The sequence below is a fragment of the Carassius carassius genome, chromosome 3 (genome assembly GCF_963082965.1).
Source record: "Carassius carassius chromosome 3, fCarCar2.1, whole genome shotgun sequence".
NCBI classification, from domain to species: domain Eukaryota; kingdom Metazoa; phylum Chordata; class Actinopteri; order Cypriniformes; family Cyprinidae; genus Carassius; species Carassius carassius.
The window spans coordinates 2,173,017-2,192,857 of NC_081757.1; the positions used below are offsets into that span (position 1 = coordinate 2,173,017).

Here is a 19,841-nt window from a genome sequence, read left to right on the forward strand (position 1 = left end):
GCACCAGTTTGTGGCCAGTAACGCATAGGAGTATTTCACTCAGGAATGAAAATGTTGAAAATTTATTTACCCTCAGGCCATCCAAGATGCTTGTTTTATCAGAACAGATTTTGAGAAATGTAGAATTATATCTCTTGCTCTGCAATGGATCCTCTGCAGTGAATGGGTGCCGTCAGACTGAGAGTCCAAAAAGCTGATAAAAACATCACAATAATCCACTCCAGTCCATCAGTTAACGTCTTGTGAAGCAAAAAGATACATGTTTGTAGGAAACAAATCCATCATCAAGGTGTTTTAGCTTCAAACCCTTGCTTCTAGCCGAGATACGTGTTCGTAATCCATAATATTGTTTCTCCAGTGGAAAAAGTCCATCCCTGTTGTCCTCTCACATCAAAATCCACTCTGATATTTGTTTAGAACGGTTTTGAACTATTTGTTTGTAAATGATGCTTGATCTGTGCATATTTCTCTCCTGATTCAGACGAGACAACTTTTTTTTTTTTTTTACTGGAGAAACTGTTACTACGGATTATAGACTTTTTATAGAAGCTAATGGTTTAATTTTAGCTGGAAGCAATGGTTTAATAATTAAAATTCTAAATATCTTAATGTTACATTTGTTTCTTACAAACACAGCTTTTCTATTCAAAAAGCATTTACCTGATGGACTGGAGTGCTGTGGATTATTGTGATGTTTTTATCAGCTGTTTGGACTCTCATTCTGACGGCACCCATTCACTGTAGAGCATCCATTGATGCAATGCTAAATTTCCCCATATACTTTCTGATGAAGAAGCAACCTCATCTACATCATAGAAGTGTTCAGCAGATTTTCAGGTTTCGGTGAACTGTTCCTTTAAGAAAGTAAATTTTGATGTCATCGTTTAGAAACAACACTTTCATTAGTGAAGCAAGAATAAGACTATAAAGTATGAAGTTAAAAGCATTTTGGACCCTGCTTCCCGGACATTATTCCTCTGCAGACATCATCTTTCTTGTAAGATTTGCTTTCACTCAGATCGTTGCTCCTGTCCTCGGCCATCCCTGCAGGGTAGTCTAGTGTCACATTAGCCGTGGTGTCTTGGAAACGCCCCTTTCTTTCAGTTCTGTATTGTGCACGTGTACTCAAAAAACACATATAATACACATGCCGTGATGTCCTTCATCTAAATTTGATTTCTTTGTTTTTTCCCCCTTTTGTTTATTGCTAAATTCCTCTCGGGGCGCCTGGTCTGCGTCCGATGACATCTGACCCCTCGCGCAGCTCCGCCCTTAAACGATTGGCGAGTAACTGTCATGTGTAGCGGACTATTTTCTCATTCACCAACATATGTACTCCTCTCTGTAGTCATAGTAGTTATTAGGATGCTGTATCGATTTGGTGTGACTCTAGAATCCTAGCACTTGTAGTATACAGTCAGCACTTCCTCAAGTCCCACACCTTGTCCTCTTGTCTGACGTTCAACCTTTTCACTTTCTTCCTGTCGCAAACATCTTGCAGGCATTTCACGAACATTTCACAAAGGTTTGACAATCATTTCACGAGCGTTCCTTGCCTCTTATTTGGATGGACTCTCGCAATCCCAGCTCTTGTCAAAATTGTCACACCTTTTTTTTCTGATACAAACTGTCATCATGCTTAAATCCCCTTTAAATCAAAAGCAAAATCAAGAGCATCTTTAGTTAACCTGCACTTTAATTCAAATTTCGATCCAGAAATTAGTGTTTGGGTAGAGATACTGTATCTAGAAAATAGTGTTTGGGGTTAAGCGTTTAGAAAAACAGTGATGCGGGAAAAGTGTCACATAAGAACGCATCACATAATCACATTAATTTAGAAGTAATGTCACTAGTTACGCAAAGTAGCTTGTGCGTTATATTGTGAATTCAAAATTGTGCTTTTATACACTTTAACTAATTAACATACAAAAGTAGGAGAACGTTACGATGTAGTGTAACTAGTTGCTTTTTTTAAATAAAGTAACACCTACTGTAATGCACATAATGTGATTGTTGTGGAAGCAGCCTGATGCTAGTTAGAAAAAAAATGAAATTATTTTTAATTCACACAAAAATGCACAAGTTGCTTCTGTACATGCAAAAATTATTATTTTTTATATATTAATACTTTTTGTTATAATGCAGCACCTACTTTTTGCCAGTAATATGCTTACATTGCACTTGACATTTTGTTGAACACCTAGTAAAATTTTGAAAATGTATCTAGGAAAAATTAGCATTTAAGGTACAGATATTAAAGTAACATGCTGATAGTTACATAAATTAACGCATTATTTAATTAACACTTTAATTGGCAAGTTACTTTTGTACAAGCAATTAACGCACAAACGTAGGGGAAAATTAAGACTGTGCTTTTATATATATACATATTTTTATTTTAAGTAATGCTTTTGTATAAGTGAAACAACTACTGTAATGGAGGGACATTTCAAGACTGTCTTTATGCAAAAGCATGATCTGAAAAAAAAAAAATCTTGCACTTTTTGTGAGAGGAGTAATGTAATGCTCATTGCACTTTTTTAAAAGTAATGCCCTAGCACTTTTTCAAGTAACGTTCCCCAACACTGTAAACAAACAAAATGCACAATGTCTATACAGTACATCCTTTGAAATATGCTCTTGAATTTGTGTTAGGAAAAATAACTTCACTTTCTCATTCTCTAAGGCCAGAGTGTGTGGATGAGATGGAGGCGTTTCACACACTCTTTCACTTCTGTTTTCGCAAAACACTTGCTTCTCACTGTGTAGGGACTGCCGGCTCATAGAAATAACGTAGCATTTCCTGCACTGTAACACAGCAGAATCTTCCACACTCTCTGCCTTTCTTCAGACCAGAGACTGTCAGCTGTCTGTTGCCAAGACTGAAGCATGGAGTCATCAACATTGGAGCAAAGATTTGATTCAGTTAAAACGAGAATAGAGTTATACAAAATGCATTTCGTTGGGACATCCTTGCAAAACTTGGCAACAGAAGACGTCAGTGCTCTGCAAACATGTCAAAGATGCACTAGTAAATTTCTGTCTCTCTTTTTTTTAGGCGCCTCCTTGGTATTATTACAAAAAAAGATATCCTTCGTCATATGGCCCAGATGGCAAACCAAGACCCAGAGTCCATAATGTTCAACTAGCATCCTCCTCTTCCCGCTACGAGGAAGATGAGAGTGAAGAGGAGGTCCGTTTACTGGACAGCTCATCCCTCTGACCACACGCCCCTATGGTACCCTAAAACGCCCAAGTACAAAACTAAAAACACTACACCAGATGGGACCCCACCCACATCCTCTGGATACTTGCACAAGCCTCCAAAACGAGTCTTTCGAGGCAGAACCTGGTTGCTTGAAAAACTTAAGAGTTTTGGGAGAAGCTCGAGTCTTGGACGCCCCAAAAGAAGGAACTTTCTCCAAACGCTAACACGCTAAACTAACTCACACGCGCATGCAAAAACACCCAAGACACCTCACGGGACCTGCTTGTTTGACCTCTTAGCCTCAAGCCTGAGAAAATGCATCCTAGAGAGGTGAAAGGTCAAGATGAACCGCTGGAAACAAAGCGAGGAGGGACCCTTCGCCGCAGACCGCCATGACCCTCACTGCCCCACCACATCCCAAAATGGACTCTATAACCTTCTATACTTGTGTGTGTGTGTGTGAGAGATACAAGGAAGACGGTGAATGAGATCGTGTCAAACGCGCCCCAACATTCCAGTCGGGATCTGATGCTGTGAAGCCGAAGAAATGTTGAAAAGTGTACCGTAGGTAATGGATACATTGCCCGTGCAAGTGATTTTTGTGAATGATCCATAAGGATCAAGTATTCAGCACTGCGAAAAGATCAAGCGTACAAGCGTGGGTTTTGTGCTACCTAGTGAAAGTATGTTGGGAGGAGAACAGGGTGTACATCGTCTTAACTAATATTCTTCAATCTCAACACTACGACGGCCAGTCTTAACCGCAGTGGGATTGTAGGTAACGAGCCAGGTCTCTGGGTGCCCACACTTTATGAAGTTTTGTGCTTTTCGTTACTAGGAATGAAAAACCAAGACGCTGTTATTTTTCAGCTGCTATCTTGGCTATTATATTTAAATGTACTAAGCAACTCATAGTTTGAAAATCAAAAAATGTGACTTGACTGACTTTTTTTTTTTACTTTACAAACAAGAATTAATGTTCAACCTGGTGAATGTTGGCTCCAGTGCAGTTTAAATTTGCCTCTCTCATTCTCTTGTATGCTCTCATTTCGTCCCATGTGATGTAACCCATGTGTCTACTGCTGTTCATCCTCGTCTGAATAATCAAATGTTTGATTGCCCTGAAATCTTACATTAAACATCTCAAATTGTGTTTCCGCATCTGATGGCTATCTAAGAACAGGCTCTAAAGGATAAATCCCATGAAGACTGGCCAGGTCATATTTCCTCCCAAAATAAAACATGTATTTTTTTCTAATGAAAATGAAGCCCATTTTGAGACCATCATTATTCAAATTATGCATATTTTACCCCTGAATTATTTTATGTGATAAAATATTGGTCCCAGTACTGAACCATCAAGCTAAATTGTCATAAAAACCATGTCAAAATGCATATATTAAAAGGCACATTCTTTTTAGCTTAATGAAGCTTGGTTTTTGGATCAAGTTTTTTATAAGGCTAAAATATGACCCAGACAAAAACTACATGTAAATCAGGCTAACAACTAAACTGTTTTTGGAGATGCCAGATGATTCAGATTCAGGCACGACTGCACAGTTTCGCATTGGAACTGAAAAAGCGATAAGGAAATTTGATGATGAAACTCTAGTTCATTTGTGCTTGCTACTGTTGGCCCCTTCATTTTTTCCTTAGATATCCATGGCACAGTTTTGTGTAAATTTGACACTTGTGGTAACCATTGCTGTATGTTAAACTGCATATACTAACCTACCAGCTACACTACCATCTGTTGTTTTTAAATTTCATTTTGAATTGCATATTTGCATGGTCATTTCTTTTCCTAAACCAGGCCGAAGTGTTGTCTTTTAACTAATTGGTGAAATTCTGTCCTTTTGCTTTATTTCCATGTGACTGGCATTAGAACCTCCCCCTGCTGATTGATTGACAGTAAATGAGCTGTGTGGGCGGGGCTTCTGTGTTCTCATTTGATGTTCCTTTGTTAATCAGTGAAGAAAACAAAATGTTGTTATATATTGATCTAATTTTTTTTATTTATACTAGTGCTAGAGTTGTACAATATGGAGAATTTTATGTATGATTGATGGTTTGATTGTACATTAAAAAAAAAAACGTAAAGATTAAATTGTTTTAAATGAAGTGTAGGTCCTGTGTCTTCGTCTCTCAAACTGTGAACGGTGATGACGACCGTAAGCTCAGACCTTGAGACTGCGTGTTGAGACGCTGGGAGTCAGGGAGTATGAAATCATCAGCTTCAATGTTTATTAACTGACATGTCACAGGAAGTGTAAATTTGCTGCTGTAATGTTTTTACATGAGTAAAGAGTTTGTCCGGATGCAGACGGAGAATTGCGTTCTACCTAAAAGGTAATGTTTAAAATGTGTGTTTAAAATGCGTGCACTCAAGCCTTTTTGGAGCAGAACAAAAAAACCTAGTATTTTTACAGCTGTTATTAGAAATAAAGTTACCAGCAGTATATTAAGGCAAGACACCACAGGTGAATGGGGTAAAAAAAAAACAAAAAAAAAGACACAATATTTCTCCAGTTGACTGATAACATTAAAAACAGTTTAGGAAGAAAAAAATAATAAGATTAATAAATGTTGTATTTCAAGTTTTCTGCATTGCTAGTAAATATGCAAATTACGCATTATTTAATTAAATGTGCATACGTTTCAATTTGTGATGTATTTAAAGTTAAATGTCTTTGTAGGGGGGGATTTTAGATATTTTTGTAACTTTATAAATCAGAAAGTACTGCTAGGTTTTTTTTTTTTTTTTAAGAACTTAAAATGTGTATGAAATCAGGCAAATGTAAGTGAACAAACCCCTTAGTAAAAAAACTTTGGAATATAGATGTGAATAAAACTTAAGTTTGTATGTACTGCTGAGGTGGAGAAATTCTTCTAATTGAAATCTAGACCAGAGGTTCCCAACCCTGGTATGGAGGCACCCCAACACTGCAGATTTTGCATGTCTCCTTTCTCTGACACAACCTTTTCAGGTCTTGGAGTCTGTAATAATGAGCTGATGACCTGGATAAGGTGTGTTTGATTAAGGAGACACGCAAAATGTGCAGTGTTGGAGTGCCTCCAGGACCAGGATTGGAAACCTCTGATCTATACTGATAAAAGTGCTTATAAAAAGCCAAATAAAATAAGACTGGGCTGTAGTGTCTTAAAATAAAAAGCATACACATGCCTATATTATAGCGACAGAAAAACATTACTAGTAGATCTGGTTTAACAAACAATAATACACTACTTTGGTTCCTTGTCTGGGGCAACTATATGGTTTCTAACCTGGATTGGAAAAAAGTACTAAAGACGATGTCTACTTAAATGACAGCTAATTTCACACGGTGTAATGTGAGCTGAAAGCAGAATTCCCACAATCTTCTCTAAATGTGTGATGTATGAATTCGTGCAGCAGCGAGAGGTTGTACCACACTTGGAGCAAGCGTGTGGTTTCTCTGTGTGGTTGCACAGGTCATTAGCGTCAGCGCCAGACTTTCCTGTCTGAGGACTGTCTACATTCACACACACACATCTACATTTGTATACTGAGACGAGCTACCCAAAGGCACAGAAAGGGGGAAGCCTTGTATGATGAGAGATGAAGAAAATCAATTTAAAACTGGTTTACTTTTAAGATCAGTTTATTTTGAACTCTACTTACAAAACCAAATTAATATGGATCTCTAATTCTTGTCTTGAATACGAATGAACAAATCATTTTATGACTTCAACTACTTGATGTCAAAATAAATGGTAAATGTTCACCATTTTAAGCCTTTTAATGGATTTAGTGTTAAAATGGTTTGTGCATATTTCCTTGCATTTGGTGTCTGTTTTCAAGGAAATGCAAATTGCTCATTTTCATAAGCCAAAAGCCATCAGTTTACTATTTTTAAATATTAAAGCATACTCCCATTTATTTGTAAGCTAAAATGTAATTTGTAAATCATTTGAAAGATGTGTTACAGCATTTATTCAAAATTTGAGATTCAAATTGAGTTCATTTGGCATTTTACAAAACAATACATCTTCCTAGCATTCATTTTAAATGTATCTGTAGTAATCAACTTTTTCCTATTTGGATGTGTAGTCTCAAGCAGTACTTAAGAATCATTTTATCACCGTCTGGCTGCTCAAAGGGACTTTTCCAGTGATTTTGTGGCTGTTTCCAGAGGAAACATCTCACATTTAAAAGCCTCTGATTTGAATGGGTTTTCAGAAGAGCAACAGTACTCTCTCAAGGCTTTTTTTTCAGTCCATAAACATTAGAATGTGTTTTAAGGTGACCTTTTTTTGTCTTTTCTTGTAAAAGAGGTTTGGTAACGTGACATCCATAGTTGCACATAGACACTGCTCCCATACTAAAGGCAAGTGTGTTTTTTTCTTATGAGTCACTTCAAAACTCCTCCCTAACTGAAAGTACAAGTTTGGTTCTCTCCTGTAGACATGTTAAAGGGTTAGTTCACCCAAAAATCAAAATTATGTCATTAATAACTCACCCTCCATTTATCTTTGTAACACAGTTTAAGATATTTTAGATTTAGTCTGAGAGCTCTCAGTCCCTCCATTGAAGCTGTGTGTACGGTCTACTGTCCATGTCCAGAAAGGTAAGAAAAATATCATCAAAGTAGTCCATGTGACATCAGAGGGTCAGTTAGAATATGTTGAAGCATCGAAAATACATTTTGGTCCAAAAATAGCAAAAACTACGACTTTATTCAGCATTGTCTTCTCTTGTGTCTTTTGTGAGCGAGAGTTCAAAACAAAGCAGTTTGTGATATCCGGTTCCCGAACGAATCACTCGATGTAACCGGATCTTCTTGAACCAGTTCACCAAATCGAACTGAATCGTTTTAAACGGTTTGCGTCTCCAATACGCATTAATCCACAAATGACTTAAGCTGTTAACTTTCGAACAAACCAATATCCCGGAGTAATTCATTTACTCAAACAGTACACTGACTAAACTGCTGTGAAGAGAGAACTGAAGATGAACACCGAGCCGAGCCAGATAATGAACGAAAGAAAGATTGGCTGCATCCGAAAACTTAGGCAGGTGACTTGCTGCCTTGCTGTCTAATCAGGCAATGCCCGAAGGCACCTCATGAAACGAATTTCGGACAGGCTTCTGAGGCAGTGCAATGGTTTAATGATTGACAGCAAAATATACAGAGCTTTGGTGATAACTAAGTGGATATATCATTACTGCAATATTAATTTCTCACTAGAAATTACATAAAAAGTGGAAAACGTTCATAAACATACATTTACACTCAAACTGACCGCAACTTTCAGACGCCATCTTTATTTTTTGGCTTAACTGTCACATAATGGAACGCACAGGATTGTGGGATATCAAAGGCAGCGAAGGATACATCTATGCTGCCTTCTATGCTGCTTTATCATGGAGACCTGAAAAATAAAAAATAACCAATTACCTTAACGAGATACATCAATATAAGATCAACTTCTGCCTACGTTTCTCTTTCGTTGACATTCTACATCATTTCGTAATTAATCCTGAGACCGTGATTAGTTGTTATTAATCCAAGATGTCACTTTCACGGTTTTCTACGATTTCGAAATTAGTCAGTACTTTGCCGATTCAAGTAAATCTGGAACGCAGCTCTGCATTCGTTCTTCTCATTAAAGCAATATAATGGTGTTACTCGTATTATTTTAAAACAAATCTTAAATATAATCTGACAGAACTGTGCGCCATTCCGCTCAGTTTATGCGCACGCACTGCTGGAGTCATTGGCGGGTAAACGTCAACGGCATTTTTATGTAAGGTCAGCCTCATTCTACAGAAACATCCACTTTTGTTATGGAAAGACGTCTGAAAATGTATTTCTTTTTTGTTTTACATTTAAACTTAGACCACATTACTAGATTACCTGTTGGCTTCATGAATACATAGCCTATAAATGACAGCTTAATTATTATTTTTTTATCTTTTGTGTATTTATTTAAAGAGCACGTGTCATTTTTTGTTAAGTTACTTTGGCAATTTTAGAGGTTTTTATGAAACAGCACGAATTCAGAGTTGCAGAAAAGTAATAATAATTCAACAAAAAAAGGAGATTGTTTTATTTATTTTTAATCGGGTTTGATAAAAGTGTGATTGAATGATGTTAGTTCATTTGCGAACCATGCTTTTGTTGTAACAAAGAAAATATTTGAAAACAAAAGTTATAAACAAGTAATGATGCAATCCTTTAAATCTTAACTCTTGATATTAAAAAAATTTAATGTGTTTAATGTAATACCAGTGACATTCATTAGACCAAAGATCACAGAGATGACTCAAGGTTTAATTGTTCAAATAACACATTGTTTCATTTAACAATAATATATATACAAAATGTAACCCTAAAGTGTTTTTCAAGTGTGATAGTTCTGTAAAGGTTTGGGCCAGAAAATTATAGAATGACCCACATATAATAATAATACATACGTAATTATAAATTACATACTTTTTCACTTTTTATTGCTGGTCAATAAATTTAATTAATTGAATTTAATTCTAATTATATTTTATTCCATTAATTTCAGTGAAACCATTCTGCAGTAAAAAAAAAAAAAAAGTCATCTTGTCTCCGAGCAACACGAGGGCAAGTAAATAATTGTTAATTTTTCATTTTGCATGAATTATTCCTTAAAATTAGATGCATTCATTCACATATGCAACTCAGTAAGCACTTGCACACACAATATCTGGACTGGGTGTTTTAATCAAGCATTTCAGCACTTGGAATATCCACCATTTAATTAACTTATTTAAACACTAAATCACTAAAACACTAGACATTGACACTAGACATCTGCAAAAGATCAACAAGTGCCTACAGAGAGTTTGGATGAAATTTTGAAGATACAAAGGCTTTATCAAAGATCAGAGTCAATGAAGACAAACAGGGAATCATGGGTACACAGCAGCTTTATTTCACTACTTCTAAAACAGCGGTTTGAAGAGCACCATGGCCATCGCTTCCTCACACAATCCTGACCAGGAACATTTGTAATGACTAGTGCTTAACCGGTTTAGCTAGCTATCAGCGGTGCAGCGAACTGCTAGGTGACTCTGGAAGAGCCCAAAAAAAGCAAGATCAACACTGAAGAATTCCAACTTGTTTGCACTAAAACTAAAATGTGAGCCTTTTTAAGAAATAAACCTAAGCATGTGCAGTGTTTCAGAACATTATTATCGTAACTCTCTGTTGTATTCTCAAAAGGACAGGTTGAAATAAAACAAAAACACTCAAAGAAAGAAACCTAGCTGTGCTGAAATCAAAAGTAATATTTACTGTTCTACTAGTCAAGTAATAATACTATCATTTATTACAGTAACAGTATAAAGACTCCAGTGGAAACTCAACTGAATAAAACGCCTCGTAATCAATAACCGTGTTTACCCGATACAGAAGATAAATAACACATAGTCAGACAAGATCACACGAACATAAGTGTAGCCTCTCCGAGTCCAGCACTGAAGACAGATCGACATGCATTCTTCATGCATTATACGAGGGAGCTAAATTTGAGAAATTACTGTGCACATCACTTCAGAAATATTTTTTTTAAATGTTGGATTTCTATGGAATGGAAAAATGCACTTCAGCCAAATGTATTGATTCTCATTCATTCCTGAAATGGATGATCCTGAACTACATCCACCCTACTGATGATTGAGACGCAAGATGTGAGCTTTGTATCCCTCAAGAGCCCTGGTTTCTAGAGAGTATAAAAAAAATATATCATGGGCAAACCTGGATTTTCTAAATAAATAGAGAACTTTACCCAAAATACATTCAGCATGAGTATTCATTGTCATGGGAAACATAACTTAAACAGGTCAATCTCACAAAGAAATGACAAGGCTATATTTTAAACCAAAATTTAAGGAGGGGAAAAATTGCATAAATTAAATTTTTTTAGGACAATTAATAATTTTAGGGGTTTGTGATATCATTTTAGGGAAATTTAGCCTTCAAAATCACACTAATGTACAGCAAAACAATTATAATAATAATAAAATATTAATGTAAATACACAGTAATGCAAATATTTATACTTTTTTATATAATTGCAAAAGTGCTAACAATTATTCGGTTCAGTTTTAATTTAAATTAAAGGCGCAATATGTAATTTTTCTGCTTTAAAAATAGCAGATATCACTATATCTATATTATATATATTTTTTAGTTGTGTACTTACATTATCCCGACAGTTTCCACGAACTTTCAAATCCGGAGAAATTATAGTTTAATTAGAAGACATGGGACGTTTCTTTATTTCCGTTTTGTCGCCCGACTATGGCGTCATATAAACTTTGACCCCTCTAGTTTATCTAACTTCCTGTGGAACCGCCAAATACAAAGGTGATCAGAAGCAAAGAAGAGAAAAAGAAAAAGTAGTAGCTAGCCTTGATCGAGACTATTATATTTTATATTTATATTGTTTATAAATATTTATATTGAGGTATGTATTTATACCTCAATCAATAACTTAGTTATGGATCATGATTATGCTTTGCATGCACGTTCTGTGAAGCGCAAATGTACGGGTGAAATAAATGACCCGAGAAGGTTTTGGGACAAGAAAAGAAACAAGACACGGGTAAATATTGGAGCTGCATTTCCAAGATGGAGAGAGCTTCGTGACAAGCTGAAACTACAGAGAGATGCCGAACTCGCTTGCATTCTAATAAACAGGTATGCATCCATTCAGCTAACTGTATCCATCCGTATATTTTGTGAAACGATGATGTCTTGTGTAAAACGCAGACGGACTAGCTCTCATGTATAGTATAATGTAAATCCACATTTGTTCTTTATCTAGCTGGATAAAGTAGCTTCAAATGCAGTTCACTATCTTGTTCGATAAACCTAATTATAATTTTTAACGAAAGGCGACCGTGTTTTTTTAACATATATTACTACTAGCTTGATGGAATATTGATTTGATAGGGGTCTGATAATTCATATATATCTCCGTTCGAAAATACGTGATAGTAAAAATACTAAGTTAGAATGAGTGCAGAATGTGGGGAGCGACAGAGCGCGTGTTCCAATAAAACAACAACTCCCATGAGCCCACGCTCTTTCCCGACGTCATCAAAGTACGTCTTTTGTTATTATTTTGATTGAGTGACCCCTGGTGGCCAAAAATCCCATACTGTACGTTTAACTAGGGATGTAACGATTAACCGTGAGTTGGTTGAAAATCAATTTAAATTTGTGATGATTCAAATCAGTTGAGATGCTAAACAAATCTTGATTCATTTAGGTGCAGTTTATATGAATGTATGTCTGAGGGGAATGTACGGTCTTTAGAAAAGTTTAGAAGGTATTTTTTTTTCTTCTTGCCTCTGTATAATGCACATTAAAGTTCATAAGTGCAGCACTGCTTTGTTTACAGCGGTAACCATGGAAATGCTTTAAGTGCCACCTGCTGCAGTGTTCATAAGTGCTTTGTTTACAGCGGTAACCATGGAAATGCTTTAAGCGCCACCTGCTGCAGTGTTCATAAGTGCTTTGTTTACAGCGGTAACCATGGAAATGCTTTTAGTGCCACCTGCTGCAGTGTTCATAAGTGCTTTGTTTACAGCGGTAACCATGGAAATACTTAAAGCGCCACCTGCTGCAGTGTTCATAAGTGCTTTGTTTACAGCGGTAACCATGGAAATGGTTTAAGTGCCACCTGCTGCAGTGTTCATAAGTGCTTTGTTTACAGCGGTAACCATGGAAATACTTAAAGCGCCACCTGCTGCAGTGTTCATAAGTGCTTTGTTTACAGCGGTAACAAAGGAAACATCGGTTTCATGCAGATATTTAATGTATAGTTTAACAAAAAGTCAAATCATTGTTTTTGCTTTAATTTTCAAAATTATACATTCTAATTTATATTAAAAACTGCTCATGTTAAATGTATGCAGCATCTTTGTTTGGATCATGATTAAAATGCAGTGGTTGCCACTAATTTTAAATGGAAAGAGCACAGACAGTGCCTTATTTTTTTATTTTTTTTTATACGAAAAGATTTATTTTGTGTTATTTGATTTGGAGCTTGTTTTATAATTTCAATATAGTTTTATTTACATTAAATGTACATTTAGCAGACACTTTTATCCAAAGCGACTTACAAATGAGGACAATAGAAGCAATCAAAACCTACAAAAGAGCAATGATATACAATTTCACAAAGAAATGTGCAGGATTTTGTCCAAGCAATAATAAATGGATATTTAATTTATTATTTGTCTTAAATCTCATTTTGTAAAAAAAATAATAATAATCAAATCATGTAATCAAAATCGTGAATTGAATCGAATAATGAGTTAAGTGAATCGTTACATCCCTAAAATCAACCTAAATTAAATTCTGTTGTCACAAATACAACCAAGATGTATAATTGAATATATATCGAGCATTTAAAATTAAAAAAATAAATAATTTTTAAATTGTACAGTATTGAGAACATTTTATGAATTACAATAGCTTCTAAAAATGGAGGGTTAATTTAATTAAAATATCACAACACAGCGCAGAAACTATGGAAAGTAGTATTTATTTTCTTAAAGAAAAATACAATTTCTATCCCCCCCCCAATTAATTTTAAGGTAAAATATGACCCAGAAATTAGATTTTTGCGAGATTCACCCAAACACAAATGGATCTATTCTTAATCTTTCCTAGGATGACTAACAGAAAGCAACTTCTGAGACGAAAAACAAATCTTGACCTTTTCGTTCCCCAAGAAAATGCATAGCGAGGTCATTATCCTTCCTTCAGGATATTACACATGGCTTTCATAAATGACTTGGGTTTCCTGTGCAGCACCACCTCCTTGTACAGACTCCACCTTGTTTTCATTCTCCTCAGACTCCGCCTCCAGAGGCACCTGAGCCAATGGGGGCGGAGAGGAGACTATTTCAGAAAGAGGTGGAGCTTCCTCGTTACAGCATCCTGCAGCAGCTAACTGTGGATGAACCGAAACCTGAATGGCTATGTGTTGAGGTTGCTCATGAAGCGATGCGTCGTCCGAGTCCACGGCGGGAGAATCGCTGCGCTCCCTCGCCCTCTCCCTCGCCCGTTCTCTTTCGTGCAAGATAGTGAAAACGTCATCATTAGTGCCAGCAGCTCCATCACCATGACTCTCAGGTGCTTGTCGGACAAAAGTATGTCTCATTTCCTCTACGCCGACGACCTCGAGGATCTCCTCCATGAAGGTGCGGCAGTTCATGATCAGCGGCGGGAGCGGTATGCTACGTGCTAACTCCTCGATGTAGCGCGCGAACTCCATGGTCTTGAACTGCGTGACCTTCGCCAGCTCCAGCGTTTTTGCTGAGGTAATGATAGGAATTCTTTTCGCAATCTCGAAGGCCTTCTGGAGCTTTTCCGCGCCTTCCGTGCGAAAGAACTCGTTGATGGCCTTCTCAGTTTTCTTCAGATGGCTGCTCATCATGCAAAGGCGAGTGATGTTCAGAATCATGATGATGGTAAACGTCACCAGACACACCACCATGTAATACACACCCATATCTCCGTTGGTGAAGACCACACGCAGCGTCACTGTGCAGTTGGCCTTGCCGTGCGCATTGGAGGCCGTGCACGTGTATTTGCCGCGGTCTGAGAACGTGATGCTGGTGATGTTGAGGACGCCATTGTCCAGAATCCACCATTTACCATCTGCAGAAAAAGACCAAGAAAAATCACTTACTGAGACTGAAAGTTTCTTTTTTTCATTAAAAACAGATTGAGTAAACTTGAGTGAAATCCAAAGACTTCAACAACAAAATGAGTTAAAAAAATTTATAAAAACCTTTTACTTTTGGCATAGTCTACTCCAATTTTCATTATATTGTGGCCAAGAATGGTTGTCTTGTTGCGTTCAAGTCAAGATCGCATTTAAGAGTTAGGCCTAAATGTACATGAATGTCACCACAAAGTTTAATTAACAGTGGTGAATTGATCTCAAATTACCCAACTTGGCAAAAGCAATGGACAAAGCATCTGTATCAATGGTAAAATTGTTACAATTAATATTGTTTATATCATAAAACTGTCTTAACTGCCTGTACAAATTACCATAGTACTGCTCAATAATGACAGAAAATATGATTCAATTTAGAGCATTATTAAAATAAAAAAACTCATATTCTTCTTTTTAATTTGTATATGTAAAGTGGAAAAATCTTGTTAAATTTCATTTACAAAAGTGCTTAAACCTGAAGTGATCTGAACGCACCTGAGGCTGTAATTACAACTTCCCAAAGAGGACTTGAATGCACCATTAAATATGAAGAGATAGTTTGAAAAACCCAAGTAAGTGAGCAGCCACTTTTTTGTTTTATGTTCAATTAGGGTCGTTTATGGGAAATAATTCATTCCAGCATAAAACAGCACAGAGAGAAAAAAAAAAAAAGTCAAATGAAAACAGAAGTGTCTATCTGTGACTGGCTATTAAAAAAAAAGCATGTGAATAAATGTGTCTAGACTTAGTAATCATAATTTCTGATCATCTGAAAGCAGTAAGCACTAAAATAACTCCAAGCTAAACCTGCAGTTCTGCTCACAGATAACTAGCGTCTTTTAAGATCCGAGATCTAGATCTGATGCCAGTAACCTGACAAATGATTAAATCCAGTGATTAACTGCTGAATATCATAACTCATAAACAGTTTCATAGAAGTCAACCAATCACATTAGTCTGTGCAAGATCACAATCAAGATACCAGAACAGATGCTTCTAAAATAACTGGTGCATGTTAACACCTTTTTTTTTCTGTAAGCCCAGTTCCTCAAGATGAAAGTACAAATGTAGTTCTGTGAACAATGCAGCCTTTGCATAACCCACAGACAACTATGCAACTATATAAAGGTCAGTTTCTGCCTTGTTTGTGCAGGAACTCTTAAACTGTCCACCTTCTCTAAAAGGACGCACATACTGTACATAATGCACAAGTCGCCTATGTTTAATGTGCTGATGGGAATTTATAAACTCCACATCAATAACTCCATTTTTGGCCCCAGTCCACCAACGCATCACTTACTGGCAGCAACCTGAGGTCTTTTAATCATTATGAAACAATTCAGCAATGCATTATGCATAAAGTAAATCATTTGATCTTTAACTGCTGGCTATTATCTGTGCAAAGTCAATAGTATGAAATTCAAATGTACTATATTGACTTTAATAAATTGAAATCCTGGTCTTATTGTGAATGAACAACGTGGAATGATAAATCAAATTAGCTGTCCTTCAGCTGATGCAATCTAGGCCAAGGGTGCTGCCTATTTTTAAGAGTGCTGGTAGTCTTTCAGGAAGTAGTTAGTCCTACACAACAAGATGGTTAAAATAAAGTTCCACTTCACATTTTTTTAAATATCCAGTTTCACTGAAATACGACAGTAAAACGGGTTGCAAATACTTAGTATGTACTTAATGTGCATGTCAAAGCTAACAACAATGTCCAACCATCCTGGGATTTTGTTTAACAGAATAGTTCACCCAAAACGAATCTTAGCATTACGTCACTTTGTAAGCAATGGATGCTCTGCAGTGAATGGGTGCCGTCAGACTGAGACTCCAAACAGCTGATAAAAACATCACAATAATCCACACCACTCCAGTCCATCAGTTAACATCCTGTGAAGCGAAAAGCTGCATGTTTGCAATAAACAAATCATTAAGGTGTAATAACTTTAAAACCTTAAGCTAAAATACAAGTTTATAATCCTAAATAACACATCCTTGAGTGAAAAGTCCGTATATACTTTGTTTACTTGTAAACGGTGCTTGATCTGTGCATATTTCTCTCCCGATTCAGATAAGATGACTTTAAGAGGATATAGCATTTTTGTGGATTATAGACTCTTTGAATTCAAAAACTCCTTAATGATGCATTTGTTTCTTACTTTTTCACTTCACAAGACATTAACTGATGGACTGGAGTACTGTGGATTAAGTCATGTCTTATTGTGATGTTTTTACTCTCATTCTGACGGCACCCATTCATTTCAGAACATCCATTGAGGAGTATATGATGTAATGCTACATTTCTCCAAATTTGTTCTGATTAACAAACTCATCTACATCTTGGATGGTCTGAGGGTTAGTACATTTTCAGCAAATTGTCATCTTTGGGTGAACTATTCCTTCAATATAAATTAAAGCCTGCGGTGTCATTCTTTTCATAAATGCTGTGCAAGATGAAACCCGTCGAATAGTCTTTAGTTCACACTAATTCTTCACACAGTAACACACCCCATCTAATTCATCGAGGCTCATTTGAATAGCATGAATGTTTCCATGTCACTTCAGTAAAAGCGTTGTTAGTATTTTTCATTACCTACGCTTGCACGATACCATCAGTAATCCTCCAAAAGTCACTCATAATCAGGAACTCTATAACACTCCAACTGGGAATTACGGAGACATTTTTTTTTACATCACCAGATTTACATTTACATTTATTCATTTAGCTGACGCTTTTATCCAAAGCGACTTACAATTGCTATATATGTCAGAGGTTGCACGCCTCTGGAGCAACTAGGGGTTAAGTGTCTTGCTCAGGGACACATTGGTGTCTCACAGTGGATTCGAACCCGGGTCTCTCACACCAAAGGCATGTGTCTTATCCACTGCGCCAACACCACCCCAGATTTAAAGATCAAATTGTTGCATAACGGATTCATCTCAAATAAAAAAAACGGTGCATGTAATAAAAAATAAATGGAAAACATCCACTGTGATCATTGCCAAAATAATTAAACATTAAGCATGTTTATATATACAAAATAAAAAACATGTTAAAGGAATTTGCATCAGAATATTAAAATGACTTCTGAAGGATCACGTGACAGTGAAGACTGGAGTAATGATGCTATTATATTAAATTGTAATAATATTTCAAATTAAAATTTCTAATTAATGCAACTTTGGGGAACAGAATGTACTAAAAAAAAAAAAAAAAAAAAAAAAAAAAAAAGTGTATAATGGTGTACACCTACAGAATCAAATAAACGTATAAAGTGACAAAATGTAGGTCCAGTGATATGAGAATGCATTGGTGTCAGAAGGTGTTTTTTTTTTTAAAGAGTAAACGTACCACTTTTGTCAGTATCAAGCAGGTGTCCGTGCGAGTTGAACCACTGGATGTCTGGAAAAGGGTCGCCAGTGATATTACAGTCAATTAAAGCACAGTTCCCCTCGCGGGCGATGATCTGGCTTACTTTGGTGAGCACCAGGGGAACTGAGCCACCTCCATCCGCCTCGGTCTCATTCTCTCTTCCATCCACCGCCGAGATGTTCAAAGCCTCTGCCGTGCAGAAACCAATCACGGACACTAAATAAATGATCATGTATCCGTATGCCCTGTTCATTTTCTCTGGCTTTCTGTAACAACCCTCAGGATCAGATATCATTCTCCACCGGTCCTCATGTTCCAGTCACTGGTTACCTGAAAAGCTGCAAGCACAGAGAACAAAAACCACTGGTGCACATGGCCCTTCCCGCAGATGCATCACTGAGAAGACAAAACAAAAAGGGAAAAGTAATAAAAAAATATATACTTGATTTGCCACAATGACAATGGTTTTTATCTCAAGCCTAACACGCATGAGCTGTGACTCCTCCTCCTCTTAGTGTGATCTTATCCAACAAGAATAACAAGGCGTGCAAAAATAAGAAATGACTCATATTTGTAAGGCGGAAATGATCATTAAATGGTTAAAAAGTCACATAAAGCCATTTAATAGTTAATTTATGACACTTGACATATTTAATCTCTATTTGACGTGTGTTGTACTTTCAAACCATTTGCAATCTTATTATAGCATTCATGAAGCAAATGAAAAAATGGACATAAACACTTGTTAATATGGTGTAACGTTACATTACCAAACAAATGGTAACCCGCACGTATTAGCCTAATGTCATCTTAAAAGCTTTAACGCGCAACAAAGCGATAGATTCACTAAACATAAACATATAAACCAAACAAGACCAGGTTTATGTCGTTTGATAGTGATATCCACACAGTTTAAATGCCTCAATCATATCTGACACGTTAAAATGTGTTGCTAACAACGGCTAACGTTAGTCATATGACGGGTCACCATCCGCAACGCAAGACGCATAAAATACAGATTTTTTCCACATTCAGTGGCTTTAACTCTTACAATTCAACATTTAGAAATGAAATATAACACCTAAAGCTTACACGTATTCTACGTGAATGTTATAAAACAGGCGCATGCCCGCTGAACACACCGCTAGCCTGATAGCCAAAACAGCCGCATTTCCTTTTGTTCAATTTCGCTAAACGGTTACAAATTCGGCGATTAACAACGTAATAAACTAACTTACACCCGCTTTTTGTTCCCCAGCTGTTATTATCTCTCGATGTTTGTCCTGAAGCGTGTGTCGACGCTCATTTGAGGATCTGGGTTTGGCTTTAACTGTGACTTACTTGACTTAGTTGATGATCTCTCGAGAAATTCATGGATCCCAAAATGATGTACTGTGAATGAAATAAGACAGACAGAATCGAGGAAAGCGTTGTGTTCGGTCCTTAAACTCCTCCTATCATCTACCTAATCTGCTTTCTGTTCCTCCCCTACCTTTTTTC

At 36.6% G+C, this 19,841-nt stretch overlaps 2 protein-coding genes across 9 annotated transcripts in view; one reads left to right on the plus strand and one right to left on the minus strand.

Moving 5' to 3' along the window:
* Nucleotides 1–4,369, plus strand: part of LOC132116049 (H(+)/Cl(-) exchange transporter 3) — a 47,571-nt gene extending 43,202 nt beyond the window's left edge. For 5 of the 6 annotated variants that reach the window (XM_059524603.1, XM_059524624.1, XM_059524633.1 and 2 more), the window contains one exon: nt 3,059–4,369. In XM_059524603.1, the coding sequence (XP_059380586.1) occupies nt 3,059–3,223 (165 nt within the window). In that variant the 3' untranslated portion in view covers nt 3,224–4,369. The remainder of the gene's footprint in view (nt 1–3,058) is intronic. The other variant, XR_009425598.1, reaches the window with a different exon arrangement.
* Nucleotides 4,370–13,812: 9,443 nt separating this feature from the next.
* LOC132116127 (microfibrillar-associated protein 3-like) lies at nt 13,813–19,841 on the minus strand. 3 transcript variants are annotated; one of them, XM_059524736.1, is made up of 3 exons: nt 19,683–19,841; nt 18,321–18,737; nt 13,813–14,898 (listed from the first exon to the last, which is right to left on the minus strand). In XM_059524736.1, the coding sequence occupies exons 2-3, from the start codon at nt 18,634–18,636 to the stop codon at nt 14,006–14,008; spliced, it is 1,209 nt and encodes a 402-aa protein (XP_059380719.1). In that variant the 5' UTR covers nt 18,637–18,737; nt 19,683–19,841; the 3' UTR covers nt 13,813–14,005. The 3 variants fall into 3 exon arrangements, with proteins under 3 accessions (XP_059380719.1, XP_059380727.1, XP_059380736.1); XM_059524744.1 differs by having other exon boundaries at nt 19,580–19,841; XM_059524753.1 differs by lacking the exon at nt 19,683–19,841 and adding an exon at nt 19,434–19,532.

Excerpts from the sequence above, each read along its gene's own strand:
- LOC132116127 (XM_059524736.1), bottom strand. The coding sequence starts at position 18,636 with ATGATATCTGATCCTGAGGGTTGTTACAGAAAGCCAGAGAAAATGAAC. Across the intron at positions 14,899-18,320 it reads GCTTGATACTGACAAAAGTG|ATGGTAAATGGTGGATTCTG; the intron begins GTACGTTTACTC and ends CTTTTTCTGCAG.